This window comes from Alternaria incomplexa (genome assembly GCF_024043165.1).
Source record: "Alternaria incomplexa strain BMP 0042 chromosome Unknown scaffold_12, whole genome shotgun sequence".
Lineage (NCBI taxonomy): Eukaryota > Fungi > Ascomycota > Dothideomycetes > Pleosporales > Pleosporaceae > Alternaria > Alternaria incomplexa.
In genome coordinates, this window is record NW_026249861.1 from 841,563 (window position 1) to 859,652 (window position 18,090).

The 18,090-nt window shown below is 53.9% G+C and overlaps 4 protein-coding genes across 4 annotated transcripts; 1 reads left to right on the forward strand and 3 right to left on the reverse strand.

Moving 5' to 3' along the window:
* Positions 1 to 1,104: 1,104 nt before the first annotated feature.
* Positions 1,105 to 2,502, forward strand: J4E90_008160 (uncharacterized protein; the record flags this gene model as incomplete). The annotated part of the gene is made up of 1 exon (XM_051437690.1): positions 1,105 to 2,502. One exon carries the CDS (start codon positions 1,105 to 1,107, stop codon positions 2,500 to 2,502), a length of 1,398 nt encoding a protein of 465 aa, XP_051288501.1.
* Positions 2,503 to 2,900: 398 nt separating this feature from the next.
* On the reverse strand, positions 2,901 to 7,752 carry J4E90_008161 (uncharacterized protein; the record flags this gene model as incomplete). Its single annotated transcript, XM_051437691.1, has 3 exons — positions 2,901 to 3,186; positions 3,245 to 4,865; positions 4,920 to 7,752. 3 exons carry the CDS (start codon positions 7,750 to 7,752, stop codon positions 2,901 to 2,903), a joined length of 4,740 nt encoding a protein of 1,579 aa, XP_051288502.1.
* Positions 7,753 to 10,000: 2,248 nt separating this feature from the next.
* J4E90_008162 (uncharacterized protein) lies at positions 10,001 to 11,026 on the reverse strand (the record flags this gene model as incomplete). The annotated part of the gene is made up of 1 exon (XM_051437692.1): positions 10,001 to 11,026. One exon carries the CDS (start codon positions 11,024 to 11,026, stop codon positions 10,001 to 10,003), a length of 1,026 nt encoding a protein of 341 aa, XP_051288503.1.
* Positions 11,027 to 11,423: 397 nt separating this feature from the next.
* J4E90_008163 (uncharacterized protein) lies at positions 11,424 to 14,343 on the reverse strand (the record flags this gene model as incomplete). Its single annotated transcript, XM_051437693.1, has 2 exons — positions 11,424 to 12,071; positions 12,118 to 14,343. The coding sequence occupies 2 exons, from the start codon at positions 14,341 to 14,343 to the stop codon at positions 11,424 to 11,426; spliced, it is 2,874 nt and encodes a 957-aa protein (XP_051288504.1).
* Between the last annotated feature and the right edge of the window lie 3,747 nt (positions 14,344 to 18,090).

Below are 18,090 nucleotides of genomic sequence, written 5' to 3' on the forward strand. Positions count from 1 at the left end.
CCACATTCGACAGGAAAGCCGCACATGTGGAACTGATTCGCTGGAATTTCATCGTCGCAGATCCAGCGAGGTGTGTACGTGGATGGACGTTGGTGTTGGCAGCTTGGGGTGGGACCGGAGTCTGCACAGGGTTCAAGCAGTTTCCGAGTTGATCGAACGAGCAATCCTAACCGCTGCCAAGAGAAACAACCTCGTTCAAGGTACTGTTTAGCTGCGCATATAGCTGCCGCATCAGGAAAGATAACGTCGAGAGATGTCGCCAAACTCTAATCGTTTCCAGTAAAGATTGTGCTTGGAATGCTCGAACTCAGCAGATAATACATACAGGTACCCGTGCTCTTGCCTGGTGCATTTTTCTACTCTCCCGTCGAAAAGACACCTGGTACAAGAAATCCGCTACATCAATCAGGCAACTTCCAAAGAACCATCGATTGCAGCTGTGCGACGGTGCCCTACCATGCGCGTTGCATGCCGAAGCCACCGCCTTAGGCGACTTCCCGACCACCATGGATCGCTTGTTAATTACTGACAGGCCGTAATCTAGCGGGGTTGTCGTACCCTGCAAGCTCACCACCCGAAACCACCAAGTTGGGCAACTTCTGGTAAAACCATCGATCACGGCTGCCCTTTCGTGCCCTTTCGACGCGACGCCTACCGATCCATCCAATGACCGTCCAACGCCGTCGTGCCCTCTGTGCCCCTTCCTGCACGCCACCGGAACCCTCAAATTACCCTCTGCAGTAACTTCCAGCCCACCCATCGATTCCTTCGGAGCACGTCCATGCGCATGGTCCCCTTTCAAGACACCGCCGCAGGAGATGCGCGTTGTAGCGTCGTACGTCCAGGCGGTGAGGTGGTTCACGAGACCCTCGATTGAGGCTGAATGACGTCGTTTGCTCCGCTGCGCGCATGGAGCTAGCTTATCGAGCACTTGTCACCGATGGGTGTTTGCATCTACGCCCACCGCTTCCACGATATACACAAACTTCCTCTGCCAGCATGATCCCTTTATCCTAGATCTCCTTTTGCCTGTCTCTCTGTGTATTTCCTTCCTGCGCGTTGAGTCCCTGCATTTCCAGCGTCCAGCTTTCAGCGAGTCGAGTCATGTCTTTCCTCCAGCAAGTCCGCAACACGACGCGGCGCTTCCGCCGCACCCAGCTGCACAACATCGAGACGATAAAATCGCAACCTTTGGCTGAACTATCTGGTTCGCTAGGCGATCTAGGCACACTGCTCCCGCTCATGACAACCCTGGTCCTAACGAACTCGATATCGCTCCCCTCAACCCTCCTCTTCACCGGCGCAGCAAACGTACTCACAGGCCTCGCTTTCGGCATCCCACTACCCGTACAACCAATGAAAGCCATAGCCGCAGTAGCAATCGCACGCCAATTCACGCTGGAACAGAATGCAGCTGCGGGGCTAGTGGTCGCGGGCCTAGTCGGTGTGTTCAGCATCACAGGATTGATCAACTGGGCGAATCGCGTTACGCCCATTCCAGTGGTAAAAGGAATTCAAGTCGGAGCAGGCCTATCGCTATGCTTAAGCACAGGGACAAAATTACTCTCATCACTCACCTGGACGGGGCCGTGGTGGGGCGACAACCTCTTCATAGCCATCGCAGCAGTCGCCCTCTTACTATGCACATTCCCCTACCCCCGCGTACCCTACGCGATGATAATCTTCCTAATCGGCATCTTCCTCTCCTTCGCATCCCCACAGGACGACAAAGTCTCCGTCCCACACGCCGCAATACCTATCCTGCATCCCTCAGCCAAAGACTTCCTCGAAGCAACAACAACAGCATCGCTCGGCCAACTCCCGCTCACCTTACTCAACTCCGTCATCGCCGCCTCAGCGCTATCGTCTGACCTCCTGCCCTCACCGCCTTACCCCGCCGCCCCCACCGTAACGGAACTAGGCATCTCAGTCGCAGCTATCAATCTGCTGGGCTGCTGGTTCGGCGCCATGCCCGCGTGCCACGGTTCCGGTGGACTGGCCGGCCAGTTCAGATTCGGTGCTCGGAGCGGGAGCAGTATAATTTTCCTGGGGGCAGTCAAGTTCATGCTTGGGCTTATTGCGTTTTGGAAAGCGGATGCGATTATCAGCACGTTACATGATATACCCAAAGCGCTCTTGGGTGTGCTGGTTCTGGCTGCGGGCGTGGAACTAGCGAAGGTGGGGGAGAGTATTAATACCGATGCAAGGGATTTGAGGGTGCTGGAGAGGGATATGACGTGGGATGGGAAGAGAGTCAAGGAGTTGGATGAGAGGGAGAGGAAGGAGAGGTGGATGGTTATGCTTGTTACGGTGGCTGCGCTGCTGACGTTTAAGAATGATGCGGTGGGTTTTGTGAGCGGGTTGGCGTGGCATTGGGGGTTTGTAGCTGCGCGGCGGATTGAGATGGGTAGGGCTGAGGAGCCGGTTTGGAGGAGCGTGGGGAGTGAGAGGGGGGAGAGGGCGGGGCTGTTGGCGCATAGTGAGAGTGATACTGTTGCGTAGATGGGTGTAGTTATTACATCAGCGTCGAGGCTAGATGCCGCTGGTCTTCATAACATGATATACATGGCATTTCAGAAGTCTCACAACCATAAACACTTCCAGTAAAAACCATCAAGTTCAACATTCTAGTCATATCAACGTAATGGTACGCAAGCTGGCAAGCGGACCATTGTTGGATTAGGTGAGGTTGTATGTACATACATGTAAGAAACAAAACATGCTTGATAAGATATGTGCTCAGCGCTTGAGCGTATGAGAAACAGTAGATCTAAGTCTTGAGAAAAGGTATAAACGATATCGCACCCAAACATGTATACAACTAATGTGTCGTCATGCAGCGAAAACGCCCATCAAAAACGAGAGTACGAAAAGCAGCAAAGCAGAGTCATAAAGGACGATTAGGCTTTTTCTGATATCTCGGTTGCGTGCTGCGGCGGTGTGGTTGTTCCGGTAATGGAAGCGTACCGCGCGGTCTCGGTGTTCTTCTCAGCGTGTTGCTCGGTGTTGGAGTTGAGGCTGCTGCCGACGTGCGAGGGCTGGTCGAGATGCTGTTCCTTGACGGCGCCGGCGTGGGCGCCGACTTCCTTCTTATTCTTCTTCTCCTTCTTGGGCTTGGGCATGCGGAGGAGGTAGTAGAAGGCGAGGGCGGCGACGATGTTGAAGATGACGTAGACCCAGAGGATACTGTGAGGTTGAGTTAGTAACAGGTTCGAAACGCAAGATGTAGAGAGAAGTGACTTACCCAAAGTTGCGCCAAGCGTCGCCGTAGTCGGAAGAGATGCTGCGGAGGAAAACATTGGTGTCCTCGATAGCGCAGAAGTTGCAGTCGGTCATGGCCTCGGGGTTGGTCATCTTACCACCGGCAGATGCTTTCCAGGCCTCGATGTATTGACCGCAGGTTTCGCCTTCGCGAGGGTCAAAGTGGATCAACTCGTTCTGCGCGCACTGCACATTGGCGTTGGCGAGGCCGACAGACAGCAATCCAGACACCATGTACGTAAAGGGCGAGACGCGGTACATGAAGATCCAGAAGCGGGGGAAGGTGGAAGGCTGGGCAAGGACACCACAGAAGATCAAGCAGAGCGAAAACATCAAGTTGGCAATGTTGCCACCAGTCTCAGCGGAGTCGATACCAGCTATGACCATGTGTGTGAACGTCGACGTGAAGATCAGGAACATCCAGACGAAGAGGAAGAATTGGAAACCACGGTAGGTGACCTTGTCGGTTTGCGCTGCGTTGTTGTACAGGCCAATGGGGTAGTACCAGCAGAAGTAGATGATCACGGCCATGAGCGAGTTCCATGGGAGTTCGACAGCGATGTTGGAGATCATGAAGGCCTTCCAAGAGTAGGTCTTACTGGGGCGTTCGCGGACCTCGTACAGAGCACGCTGAGTGACGAAGTGAGGCATGATCTGTTGGACCAATTGACCGAAGATTGTCAGCAACATGAAGATACCGAACATTTGGTTCTGGAGACCAGTCTGCGTGTTGGGCATCTGGAAGAGGGAGAAACCGATGAAGAGGGCCGAGAGCGTGCAGAGGAAGGTCTTGGAGTAGATGTACGAGGGTGTGCGCCAGTACTGCGTCCAGACACGGGACATGGTCTCGCGAAGTTGAACCATGAAGGGTGCGGCGAACTCGCGGTAGGCAGCCTTGTCCTCTCGCTTCTGAGCAGACATGGTGCGTTGAAGAGCCTCAGCTTGACCGCGTTCGGACTTGAGTTCGGCGAGATGGCGCTTGACCTCACGGTACTCAGCGGAGTCGCGCCAGGTCTGGTGCCAGTCGATGTCTGTGTGCGAACCGGGAGCGGCACCAATAACTTCCAACATCCATTCAGCAGGGTTGGCGGCAGGCGGGCAAGGAGGACCACCGTTGCGAACAAAGTAGTCGACGAGGACGTGCGAGTTTTCACCGACATCTCCATAGTAGACAGTGCGTCCACCACGAGCCAAGAAGAGAAGACGATCGAAACGTTGGAACAACATGGCACTAGGCTGGTGGATGGTGCAGAGAATAGCCTGACCGTTCTTCTTCAACTTGTCCAAGAGATCGAGAATAGCCCAAGAGGTTTGCGAGTCCAGTCCAGAGGTGGGTTCGTCCAAGAAGAGAAGAAGAGCAGGCTTAGCAGCCAGTTCCACACCGATAGTAAGACGCTTGCGCTGCTCAACGTTGAGACCTTCACCGGGGACACCGACGATGGCATCAGCGTATTCAGTCATCTCCAGAAGCTTGATAACCTCCTCGACGTATTCGACCTTCTCTTGACGAGAGACGTGTGCGGGTTGACGTAGGACGGCGGAGAAGGTGAGGGCTTCACGGACGGTCGAGGTGGAGAGATGGAGATCTTGCTGCTGAGCGTAACCTGAATGCGAAGTTAGTGTGTGTTCCGAATGTTAGCGATAGTATGGAGACATACCTGTCTTGCGCTGGAAAGAGTCGTCACGAGGCTTGCCATCGACCAGCATCTGACCGGTAATGACACCCATAGTAGTACGTGTAGCCAAGCAATCCAAGAGAGTTGTTTTACCAGCACCAGAGACACCCATAAGCGCAGTCAAAGTACCCGGCTTGACCCATCCATCAACGTGGTCGAGGATACGGCGAGGCTCCTTCTTGATAGTGATATCGTAGCAGACGTCTTCCCACTGGAAGATGGCGGTTTGGCGCTCGATGATGGCGATGTCGTCGGAGCTGTTCTGAACAGAGGCATTGCGTGCAGGTTGAGCGGCTTCCAGATCCTCTTCGGACTTGCTCTTGGGCGCAGGGAGCTTGTGGCTACGCTGGAAGACAAGGACTTCGCCCTTGGACTTCTTGGCGGTGATGAACTCAGTACCAGCGAGGTAGACACCCATGAGACCGAACATGAAGACCCACATGATGCCGAAGTTGCGCCACTTGTTCTTCGCGTAGTAGTTGAAGGCCGAGTTGATGTAAGCATCACCACTGACGAATGGCTGTCCGGGAACAGAGCCGATGGTCCTGCAAGCTTGTTGAACACCAGAAATATCTTCGTAGCCGGGGCCGAAAGGAATGAACTCGTTGCACTCAAATTGCCTGTTGTGGAACTCGTTGACCATGAGCGCCTCGAAACCATAACTGACAGGATTGATGTAGCGGATCCACTTGGACCATCCCAGCATGTAGCTGGGAGGGATAGCGAAACCAGTGTACATGACGAGACCCAGAATGAGGATGGCGGCGGGTGCGAGAGCCTGGACAAGAGAGCGGGACAGAGAGGCGATGGAACGGAAGAACATGGACATGACGAGCGTCAATGTGAAGGAGATGAGGACGAAGAAGAAGAAGTTGCCGGGCTCTCGTCGGAGGTTCGTCATGAAGTACAGGACCAAGTTGAAGGTGATCGAATTGACAATCTTGTATGGCATATCGGTCAACATACTGGCAAAGGCTTCAGCGGACGGGTGGTACAGGGCGTAACGGGAGTGCTTTTCGACAATGGGACGTTGAGCGTAAAGCGTCAAGATCTCGAGGGCGGAACCGAAAGCGTTCATGAGGATAGCGAAAAAGAGAAGGGCGGATCGAGAGTAGAAACTCGAAGTAGTAGGCTGGAGGTTGTAGAAGACGGACGAGATGACAAGACCCATGATGGAGTTGGCGATGAGTTGCGTGATGGTGATACTGGGGTCAGCCTTCAAGCGAACGAAGCCTCGCCACAAGCAAAGCTTAACCTGCTGCATGTACGAGAGAGTGTATGGGGACTTCTCGCGCTGACCCTTGGCCTTCTGCAGCTGGCGCGATTCCTTGAAGCGCTGGCCAGCCTCGCCACCAATGGGGTACTTTTGCTCGTAGGCTTCGATCTCTTGAAGGAGAGCTGCTCGCTCTGCGGACTCGGCCCAGCGCTGCGCGAACTCATCCGGAGTGCGTGGGACACGGTTCTCGAAGCCCTCGCGAACAATACGCTCCAAAGGACTGGTCATGGAAGTCAAGAAATCGGCATCGGTCTGACGGTCAGGGCAGAGGAAACCCATATTGACGAAGAAGGCCTTCGCGTCGGTGGTCTTTCCGAAGAAGATTTGGCGACCCTCGTAGAGCACAAGTACCTTGTCGAAGAGGTCGTAGGCAGCCTGAGGTGCCTGGTAGATGGCGACACAGGCGGTGGTGCCGTTGATCTCAGTCTCCATGCGGAGGGTCTTGCAGAACTCGATGGCGTTGGCGGAATCAAGACCACGGGTGGAGTTGTCCCACGCTTGCAGTGGCGCTCTGCTGAGGGAGGCTTCGGCGATGGTAACACGCTTTCGCTCTCCACCAGAGACACCACGAAGGAAGTCGTTACCGACGCGAGTGTTGACGGTGTGAGAAATTCCATACAAGGCCATTATGACATCGCGCTGGTGCTCGGCGTACTGCTGTACACTGACGCCGCCTGGAATGTTCCTTGGCCGACGAGCTTGAGCAGCAAAGTAAAGAGTCTCTCCAACAGTCATCATAGGGAAATGAACATCGACTTCGGCAGTGTAGATGGCTTCACCGCGGTAGTTCTTGTTCATGAGCTCTGGGCTGACACCCTGGTAGTTGATGTGCGAGCTTGAGTCGACGACGAAACCGTGTGTCTCGCCAGTGATGGTCTTGAGGAAAGTCGAGCAACCAGATCCAGGAGGTCCAAGAACGACCAACATCTCGCCAGCCTCGACCAAACCATCACAGTGCTGCAAGATGTCGATCTTGCGGCCCTTGTCGCCCATGATTTTCTTGACAAGCGCAGGTCCATCTAGCCACACGTTACCAACAGTCTTCTGGTAATCGGTGTCGGTTCCGAAACCGTGGACGTTGAGATCGCGGAAAGATACACCCGCCGTTCGTGTAGGAGGCGCATTTTCGTCATTCAGCTGTAGGTTGAGCATAGCCTTGGTCCATGCTCGTGCGTTGAAGTGCTCGCCATGGGGGTCCAGAGCGGAATTGGGTGCCGCGTTGAAGGGATTTTGGTTTGCTGCGGATTGTTGACTCTGCGAGGTAAGTCTGCGGGCCAATTGGTGAACGGCCTCTTCTCTCCGAGCAGCCTCGGCGATTTCGTCGGCGTCATGTGTGTTGTAGTTTCCATCCTTGCGGTCGATGTGGTTGTTATGACTTTGTGGCGAGCCCTCGGCAGCTGCTATTGTGGATGCATCTGACTCTGCTTGCTCGTTGTCGTTGTAGTGGGAAGGCTGTCTGCCGCCCATCTCTGGTGGTGGAACGCCGCCGGATACAGCCTCGCGGTCCATGTTGGTTGTGAAATTGCCGACTAGACTCATGGTGGGCGAGAGATCGCCACTTGGGGGCAGAGATTAGTCAGGCGAAGGAGAAATGCAAAGAGGGACAGGTATTAAAAAGGTAGTAGAGTTTGTATGGCAGGGACAACAAGGCCAGGCCGGGGGGGATGAGGTAGATGATAATAAAGGTAGCAGCAGCTACTGCTAATGAGGACCCAGGCGCCGCCCCAGTAAAGGATTTGGTCCAGCGGGCGGCGGACTGACGGCTTGGCTGGCGAGCACCAGCGCGCCGGATGGCCTGCCTGTCCGTCTCCGGTTCGCTTGCATCGAGTGGGCTAGTGTCACGCCTCGGATACGGCGTGGATACGGTATCCAGAAGGTCCAACAGCCAATCACGACTAGCACACTACGGCCACGCGATTTCGACTCATTCTACATCCACCACTGTCGTTTCGCGAAGAACGGTCCGAAGAAAGTTACGTCCGTCGTCGATCGCCGTTCGGCCATGCGGCTCTGAATGCTCGCTCTGGTAACCACAGTGGTGGAACCTGCATCGCCCACGGAGTACTGTACACTGTCCTCTGTATACAGCACCACATCCGAGCTAGTTCGTCCGACCAACGCCCGCGGCTGCCCCTAAGCCTTGGCCAAGCTCACATGCAGCCCATTTGCCCTCTGCGATAAGCGAAAGAGAAAGCGAATCCCCGCCAGACCCCTAGAGAAAAAGAATGTCTTACAGTCGACTGTCTCAGGCAATCGAGGGCTGCATACGCCATCGCAACACTGCACGCAACCGACAGAAACAAACACATCAACACTGTACCTCATCTTGACGTCGTGCATCTCCGTTTCCCCTGCGCATGCTTGCATACCGCGCCAATCAAACGCACCCCGGTACGCCCCTCTCAAACGAAAGAGCCCCAGACCCCTCCCTCGCACAAGCACAGCGGACGAAAATCGCAGATCGCGAGATTCAGGGTGAAGGCAGAGTGGATCCAGCCCCCGGAGTGGTTGCGTGGCCATCTGCTCGGTGTTGGCTCTGCATCCGGTTCGACCTGCCGTTTCGTGGTGTTGTGGTGGCTTTTCAAGGTTGCCCGGGTGTTTGTGCTTGCACCATCTTTCTAGCGCGATTCGGCGGCGGATGTAGCGTCTTCCGTGGGACCGGAAGACGTTCAGCCCTACCCTGACACCTGCCATGTGCGCGGCACGGTGATGGTTCAAAAGCCTTCCGGGTCCCGTTGCTTCTCGATACTGATTCTGGAATCTCCACTGCTGACTGCCGCTGCTTATCGTCGTGCCGCGAGAGAGGGTCTGTGAGGCCGTTGGTCCCCGGGATACGGCGAGGGATAGCGGATCTTGGCCTACCCGATCGCCGGGGGCTGGTCTGTCGACATATACCTCAAATGCGCGCGCGGTGTGTTGTTGGTATGTATTGCTGACTGTGCGCGCTTTTTCGAGCTCGTTGTATGCCGTTTAAACGGTGTGCATCTTACAACTGCTTCGTGCCGGTCAGCGTTGGCATGTTACGCCCCGCGTAATATTATGCCACTCACAGTCATCTAGGCAGTCATCAAGCCAACGATCGAGCTACCGAACTTGCGATAGGTTCAGTCAGTACTTGGCCTCTTATCTGCAGACGTCGGGTATTCCTCAACGATCTGACGACTTCCTTGCAGCAGGCCTCAGGTAGCGATTCAACATGACGAGTGCGACCAGCCGTTGCCCAATTTATCGCGAATACAATAAGGTGGCGAAAACTGCGACACAGAAGCCTATATAACGGTAGCATCCTTACTCAGACGTTCGTCAATTCCCACCGGTCGTATGCTGTGCGGCCCGTCGAGACAGCTACCGAAGAATCGACATGGCGATGTTCTTACCCGAATCGCTGAGTGCATCTGGACAGGCAGCGAATGCAGGATCAACCCGCTGGATTCTTCCAAGCCCACCGAGACGTGAGAACCTATATATGTCGTAGCATTCAAAGTCGGGGACATGAAGGGGTCCGGCTTACTATTGCGTCTTCCCTCCGCACAGATCCGTCGGTCCGATTGCCATCCCGATATATCTCTAACGTTGCGGGACGGCCTGGGGTAGTGCTGATGAGCTTATCGAGACAACCGACGGCACGTCTGAGCAATGGCCATGTCATTCTTTCCAAGATTCATTATCTTATAATTACTTGAAGGAAATTGAGTGTAAAACACGCGACATGAATGTGAACAGTATATCCCTCCGTAGATCTAAGAAATATCAACTTACATGCAATCTCCGCAACCCATTTCCCATCTCACAACTTCCCCTTCCCCTTCCCCTCCCCCTTATTCTTCGCCAGCGGCCTCAAAATACACTGCTGAGTCATAGTAGCCACACACCTCCCCCCCTCATCCCACACCCAACCCTCGCCAAAACTCCTCCCCTCCCCCGCAACCTTACACCTCAACTCCCTCAGCAACCACCCCTCATCCAGTTTCAACTCCTCCGTATCCACAAACAGCCTTAAGGAGAAATCCAAACTAGAAACCGCACTCGCATCCCCAAACCACATATGATTGAACGACAGGGGTAAGAACGCGATGCCCAGATCCATGAGAAAAGTCAGGGAAGTCATGTTATCGGTCGCAGTGGGAAGCCGTTCTCGGCTGCGGATCCAGTCTGCGGTGCTGCGCTCAGATGGCGCGAGGGTGTCTTGGGTGTGCGGTGCTGAGGCGGCGATGCCGTAGAGGTTCTGGGTGAAGACGCTGTCGGGGACGAGGCGTTGGTCGTAGAAGTGCGAGATTAGGTTGAAGCTCTTTTCGTGGGCTTGCTTCAGCTTTAATGGGACGGTGCCTTTGTCCACGAGCGCGGTGAAGGCCGCCTCCGGTGTAGGACAGTCACGCCAGTCGGGGTGGGTGTGCGTTTGGGAGTAAGATAGGAGGGACGTGGGGGAGCTGATTATGAAATCGGCGGTTGCGAGGAGACATATTCTGCTCTCTTCTTTTTGGCCTTCTTTGGGAGTGGTCGTTTGGCTTACTTCGACTTGGCGCGTTGCAAAGGTCCGGGTTTGGCGTACAACTCGTACGCTGGCGCGGAGAGGTCTGTCGGTGTATGCTGGACCAAGGTAGTTTCCTTGGAGGGAGTAGAGGTTGTAGCCATCTGGTACGGTGAGACAGGCTGCTTTGCAGGCTACGGCGATGGTGTAGCCGCCGTAGGCAATGTCTAGTGGATTGCCCATTTTCTGTGGTAGGTTGACCATTTCGAATTCGTTTTTGCCGGTTTGGCGTAGGGCCAGTTGCTCCATGAACGGCTTTTGTGGGGGATTGGGTTGGTTGGTCATCTTGGTTGGATGGAGAGGTTTGACGTGTGTTGGGTGTGTTGGGTGTGTTGGGTGTGGCGAAAGTGTCAAATTGGTGTTTGAAGGGTTAGTAGGCAACGCTGATCTAGTGCGTTGATTTTAAGATGGCGGATCTCTAATGATAAAGCTTGTAATCGATGTATATATGTTATTGGGGATGTTGCGGCCGTTGCGGCCGTTACGGATGGAAGTCGTGCCGCTAGCGTGATGCACCAATCATCTAACCTCGGCAGGACTTCCCGCTGGTAAGCAGCCCCTCACCCAGATCAAGGTATCGTTGCGAAGTGCTCTCCAGCAGCAGTGACTTGACGTAGGTAGGGAGAAAGTCTTGAACAATATTTCGATCAGTTGATAATATACAACATGCATTTACCCTACATCACCAAATCCTCTTGGCAACCATAGCATACCGACTAACATGCCCAAAACTTGTCCCTCTCTCCCTCTCCTCCGCCTCCTTCTTCCTACTTTTCTCATCTCTCTCCCTCAACCTCTTCAGCGTCTCAGGGTCGTCATCGTAAATCACCTTCCTCTTCTCCTCATCGACGTCTACAACGCCCCAGCCCCCAATTCTCTTACCCCCTGTTTCCACGTTCATCTTCTCTCGCTCCTGCATACCGTGGTACCGTTTACGGCTGACAGATAGGAGGAGCATACCGAGAATGAGTTTGAAAGCGAGGAAGATGAGGTAGCCGACAAGGAAGACGATGAGCATGGTGGAGCCGGCGATGAGGTCGTCGAGCGTGTAGGAGAATGGATTGTACCAGGCTTGGGAGGGGATGCCGGCACCGAAGGAGGAGCGACCTAGGGCGCGGCGGAAGACGTGGTCGATGTGGGCTAGTGCTGCGGTCGTTGTGGGGGAGGATGTCGGGTCCGAAGAGAGGGATGTTGATGTGGTGTGGAGGGGGGGCGGCATGTGCATCGCAATGAACATGTGGTAGGTTTGGATGGCAGCACGTATGAAGAGGCATGACAGTGGTATAACTGGCAGACCAAGACGTCGTGTCAAGTCCGCGTCAGCAAAAGCCTGTGAAGTGTTAGCTAGCAAAGTATACTAGGATTTGACGGCTTACATTAGAATAGTAGTCCTTTGCCAGAACGTCAAAGAACTTGCTATACACCTCTGGCTTGTACTGATTGAACTTGGTAATGTACGCATGCTTCAGCCAATCGACAAACATCTCGCTACCCAACACCAGCAGGAACGGATTGAGCACCTGTGCAATGTACTTTGGAAAGATAGTAAAGCTCATAGGTATGATACTCGTAGCCTTGAACGCGGTCGCAGAAGACGCATTGGCAGATCCAGTGAACATGGCCGTCCAAGATGTGTCACTGCTTTGGATGCTCAAGCCACCAACTTCAACCACGTTGCGCATTGCAATGATGAGAAGCATGAGCCAGAGCTGGAAGCGCTCTACGATATCTGCGCAGGTAATCTGGAAAAGATTCTCCTTTTCAAACTTCTTGAACACCGTGCCCTTAATCTCGACGAATTGGTTGGACATCAAGAGCGTCAGTAGTGCGTTGGAATAAGAGTTGACGGCCACGTTGAGCGTTATCACTTGATAGAACAGCGCTGTAGCGTGGGCGACGGTGTATACCAGTGCAAGTGCAAACATTCCAAATGGACGAAGGACCTTACTTCTGCCGTCGGGATTACGGTCTAGCGTCTCGCGAGAAAAGAGGCATTCCAGTACATCCTGACCGACGGCTGAGAGCAGGCGATCACAGACCTCGAGGACGTTGTAGATGACGTACAGCTTGATAGCTGACTGTCCACGAATGCCATGGTACATGCGACTCGCGTCGAAACGCATCAAGACGAAGCAGCTGGCAATGACCAATAGACCTTTCAGTATGTCTGCTTTGTGGCTTGGCTGTAGCGTAGAAGGTGTGGACTTGGTACGGCGGTGACGGAATCGGGAGTTTCGAGGCCGGCGCGCCCTGAGCTCGTTCATGTCTGGGAACTTGAATGTCGTCGACATCTGAGGATTCTGCCTGGCCGCGGTATTGGCTGAGGGAACGGTAGAGGATGATGGCTTCCGCGACATGGACGGAGGCACCTCCTCGGCGGGTGTTGGTAATGGTGTAGGGCCATCGATCTGCTTTCTGCGTTGCCAAAGGCGAGGAAGACCGTCGTAGACAAAAGCCCAGAGATCGCGAAACTCTTTCACAATGACCGAGCCCCACCATTTGACCAAGATGGCAATGGCGAGCAGGAAGCGGAGGGGCAGAATCGTCAAGACGTGCATCCATGCATCCAGACAAGCTAGCGCTCCAAACCCAAGTATGCCCTCGATCTTCAGCGGTATCCTCAGGAAGTTGAGCAAGCGCTCGTACTTTATCTCGGATGTTTCGTAGGGAAAGTCTGTCGTCGCGGGCCGGTATATGTACAATGGAGAGGGACGGCTGGCGGAGAGTTCTAGGGAAAGAAAGGTAGGCATCGACATTGGCGGCAGCGGGAGGGCGATTGGTGTCGGAGAGACCTGCTCACGTATCTCGCGTGTCTCCTTATGTCTGTCGTGGCCCTTGGACGTGCCATCTCTGTGGTCCAGACTCAACGGCGGAGGGATATGCCTGCTATGTCCCCGGTCCTCTGTCTCTTGTGTCTGGTTGTGTGTGCGTGATCGCGACCTTGACGTGGTCCTTCGTGGTAGCGAGGGCGTAGTGACGGATCGTGAGGAAAGCACTGGGCGGCCGTGGCGCAATTCGGTTGCAGGTGTCTTGATCAGGACGACTTCCTTCTCTCGCGGCCCGTCCCGCCCTCTTGATCCCTTCTCTCTCCTCGCTTCACCATTCAGCTCCACCGGCCGCTCCAGCACGACGCCCAAGAGCTTGTTGTTGCCCTGGCCGTCCCCATCTTCCAGCGGTGTGACGTCTTCCAGCTCGTCTTCGAGGATTGGTGTGGCTGCTCGGACGGGAATGCTCGCAGGCTCGCTCGTGAGTTCCTGGATCTGGCGGGGACTGAGCTTGAGGATCTTCTCGTGCTCCGACACGCTGCTCCTCCGCCGCCCGTCTCCCGGCCGCTTGATAGGCCGTATCTTCTCGCTGGTGTCGGAGAGAATGGCCTCTTCGTGCACGCTGGGCCTCCTGCTCGGCGCACTGGAGCTGAATGCGCTATTCGGCTCGGCTTTGGCGCCATTCGTCATGTTCTGCAGCGGTTCCTCGCTGTTGGCTTCATGGGCGCGGCGGCCACTCGGAGGTGCCACATCGTCCGGTTCGGGCGTCGAGGAAGGCGTGGGAAGCTGGCCCGTCGTATGCAATTCACCGTATATCCGTATTTCTGCCCCGTTCATGGCGTGAGGGGCTGAAGTTGCTGGTTGAGTGCATCGTGTATTGCTCCTCGTGATGCTGGGCAGTTGCGACGTGTTCGGGTCGAACCGAGGATCGGGAAGCACGAACACTAAGCAGACCCCGGCCACCACCAACCTCGTACCCTCAACAACCCATCTAGGTGAAAGTGCTTCCAACGATTTCATTCTGGATTGAAGTCTATAGGAACAATGCGCCACACCTTCAATGGAGGTCTATGGTCTGATACTCCACTTAGGCGGCCTGATTGCCTTGGGCCAGATGCTTTCGCCTGCCTAGCCTGTGAAGGTCGATACAAATGACAGCGAGCCAGGTCATCGCCAGGATAAGAAGACTCACTGGTCTCGCAGTTCACATATCAAGTGGTAGCGAGGGTAACTCACAGGTACTCATTGGGTGTTGGTGGAAGCGAACGGTACAGCAGAGCTTGTCTTCGTATCTATGACACCTTTGACAGGAACCTGCACCAAATATGGAAGCAACGCGACCTCGACATGCGGAAAAGGGTTCATCCATCTTCAGTGTCATTAAATCCTCGTTTAAAATTCTACTTGTCGACTGGAGCGAGATGAACATCACCACCGCGTTAGTCGTAGTCAAGACAACAGCGGGAAACCGACCCTGGAGGCAGTGACGAAGGTCTTCTTGGTGTCGACAAGAAGAGCAACAAGAGGGTGAATATACCTCATTCTCATAGCCGGATGAGGAGTGCATCAACCCACCCACCGAGTCTACCACATTGCTCGTTGCCGGCCTCAAGGATTTCTTGCAAGACTGACTTCAAAGAAACCAGACAAGAACGTCTGATGCAAACAGCCGGATTACGCCTCGCGCCGTTCCGGCCGACCCCGTCACATCCCTCCCTCCCAGATACGTTGGAAGGGTTCTTTGACAATCCGGAGATGTTTCGGTATACGAAGATCTCGTCAAGGCCTGCATCCAGACCATCTTAGACAGATTTTCTTCCGCAGACCTCGACTGTACGTCGTGCAACATATATGCCTGCTTACGCCATCTGCATGCTCGACTCGACCGCAACCAGATCCTAGTGTATCACCGCACTGCACATCAATATAAAAGAAAGATGGTACAGTTTGGCTACAATCTATGCGATTTCAACGCCGCGAACTGCGCTATCTGATCGACTCACATTCTTTCCAGCTTCAATTGACTGCGCATACAGCCGAATCCATGTCCGCACGCGCCGTACTACCCGAACCTCGTGTTCCCCACAAGCACGGAAAGCTACATACAGCATCAAATTTGGTGCGCCTAAAGTCACTGTGGATATTGCGAGGATCAGCATGTATAGCTTATCGTAAGCAGACTTCTGTAGCTATCCACAGGTTCATCCATGTTACTCACACACCACATGGCATCTCGCACAGCAGCCCGTACTACAACGCTACACTAGACATCAACAACACCAAAACACTTATCCCCAGAGTATAGTCAAACCCTTGCTTTTGCGAAGCTACACCAAACTCATAGTATGCTGCCTTAAAAAAGCAAAGGCAGTCTCCATGGGTGCCCGTCGATCAGCACCCGATCTACGATATCCTTCATGCACGACACCTTCAGCTTCTTCTAGAATCGCCACTGGGGCGCTCGAGGAAGTATTCTTCCGTCCAATACTTTCATGGTTGGGAATCGGCAGATCGCCATGCACGGCACGTGCCGCACAGTTGGCTGATATTGGGCTAGCTAGGGCTGAGAGTATGTGGAGTGTTGGGGGTTTACCCGATGATAACCCGGGTGGTTGTGGTTGTGGTTATGTGTCTTTCTTCTTCGCCCTCATTCTGCCTCCTTCCTGTTCGATCGCCAGAACGAGTGAGATCTAGTGGGACTTGATGTCGATGATGCCTCGACTGGAGGATGTCGACACCTGCATAGAACATACTTCTCTTTTTGTGACGTGCATGAGTGAGGCTGCATTCTGTTCGGTAGAAGTCACATCAAGATAGCTTCCATGAGATCAGCGAAAGCCGTGTTGTGGTGGACATAAACCCCGTATACGAGCAAGCGAATAGACCTGGCACAATGCCTTCACACTCCGTTCAAAACACGGTGAATCGCCACCGCCCTCCTTCGCCCCCCATAGACTCACGCTCTTCGCAGCGGAGATGCGGGTAGTATCTGAGTCTACGCGGGTCCATGCAGATCCGACTGCGCTCGCTACACACCACTATCCCAAGTCTACAGTGCGTCCGTTCTCGCATGGAGAGTGTTCGAGACCAGAAGCCAGTCAAGTGACTGGCTGAGTAGCAAGAGTGCCCCAGGCTGTGAAAAAGAACACCACCTATTCCCTCCCTCATCTTCTGCACACATATGCCGTAGAACAACCAACGGCACCGTTGGCCTGTTCGTGGGCACACAAAGCAACCATGCTGCCTGCTGCCTGAGTCTTGTGGGCTTTGCGCTCGAACTTGAAGTCTTTTCGCGAGAGACTTTGGGTGTGTACATTGGTGGGCTGATGAGTTGATCATGGTGGTTGCTGCCTGAGTCTGGGTCTGGGCCCTCGTTCACATCGCATCACTTGTTCCGTCTTCCTCTGCCTGCACCACTGCATCTCGGCTGCAAGACGACAATGCCTGCGCAGAACCGAGACGCCACTCCTGCCCTCGATGCATCAAACGCTATCCTTGAAACCATCGCTAGCTTGCTCTTCCTCGTTGTTGTTATTTCCTTCTTTGTATTCGTTGGGTATTTCTGCAGGCCGATACTTTTCCGCTGAATACCATCGATGCGACATGTAGGTAATGTCAGTCCCACACTTACTCTACGACATGAGTTCTAGGGGGTTGAAATCACTTGTAGACTACTTATTGTGACACAGGAACCCTTAAGTCGTGAACTATGAGGTAAAGCTGCGTATCGTTGGTACTTGACCTTTTACTCATTGAGTATGGGTCAGGAGAGGTGGAGCTTTGTCGTTTATCAACTAATCTTTTCTTGCTCAAGTCTTGGTCGACGATGATTCGTTCATCCTACTCTCTCATCGTACAGATAGGCTTAGTGAGGGAGATTGCCTGGACTTTCTGAGGGGCCAACCATCTGCCAATGTGTCCGTGCTATTGTCTAAGAAACGATCGGCCCCTATGGGTACGTCGTCCTGGTTTTTCCACCCACCGTTGGAGTGCAGATGTGTCTTAGGTGCCCTATGACTGTCATAAGGTTACCAAGGTCATTGCACATTGTTGTTTACAGTACCTTGTTGAAGACCCTTTTGACCTCGATGTATTGCTCAAAGTGCGATGCAGTATGCTGGCGGATCGTAGTCGGGACGAGAATAGATCACTCCCTATTCAAGGGGAAGACTAATCACCTGGTATGATAGACTGTAGAAGCCTACGTTAATTCCTTGATCTACATGCTCCACCCCGGTGCAAGCTGCAGATATCTGTCCAATCTTTCCCTTGCATGGTGTACTCGTGATCACGTTGGCGGTGTGCTCCACTTATGAGAATATGGACAGGGTATGGGCGATCATCTCATCAATACCGGCCTTGACTTTTTTCTGGCAGTTTTCCGGGGTACATGCAAGCCACAATCATCGATTCTTTTGCCCGTCAATACAGCGATCAGCACGAGTTTTCCCGTCCTGGACCACGCATACTATCGTGGTACAAGAAATCATCTGCACACCCCAAACTCGTGCGTGCTGGGATATCCATAGCTTACGTGCATGAAGTGGAGGTATTGCACCTAAGCGATGTAGGGATGTGAAGACA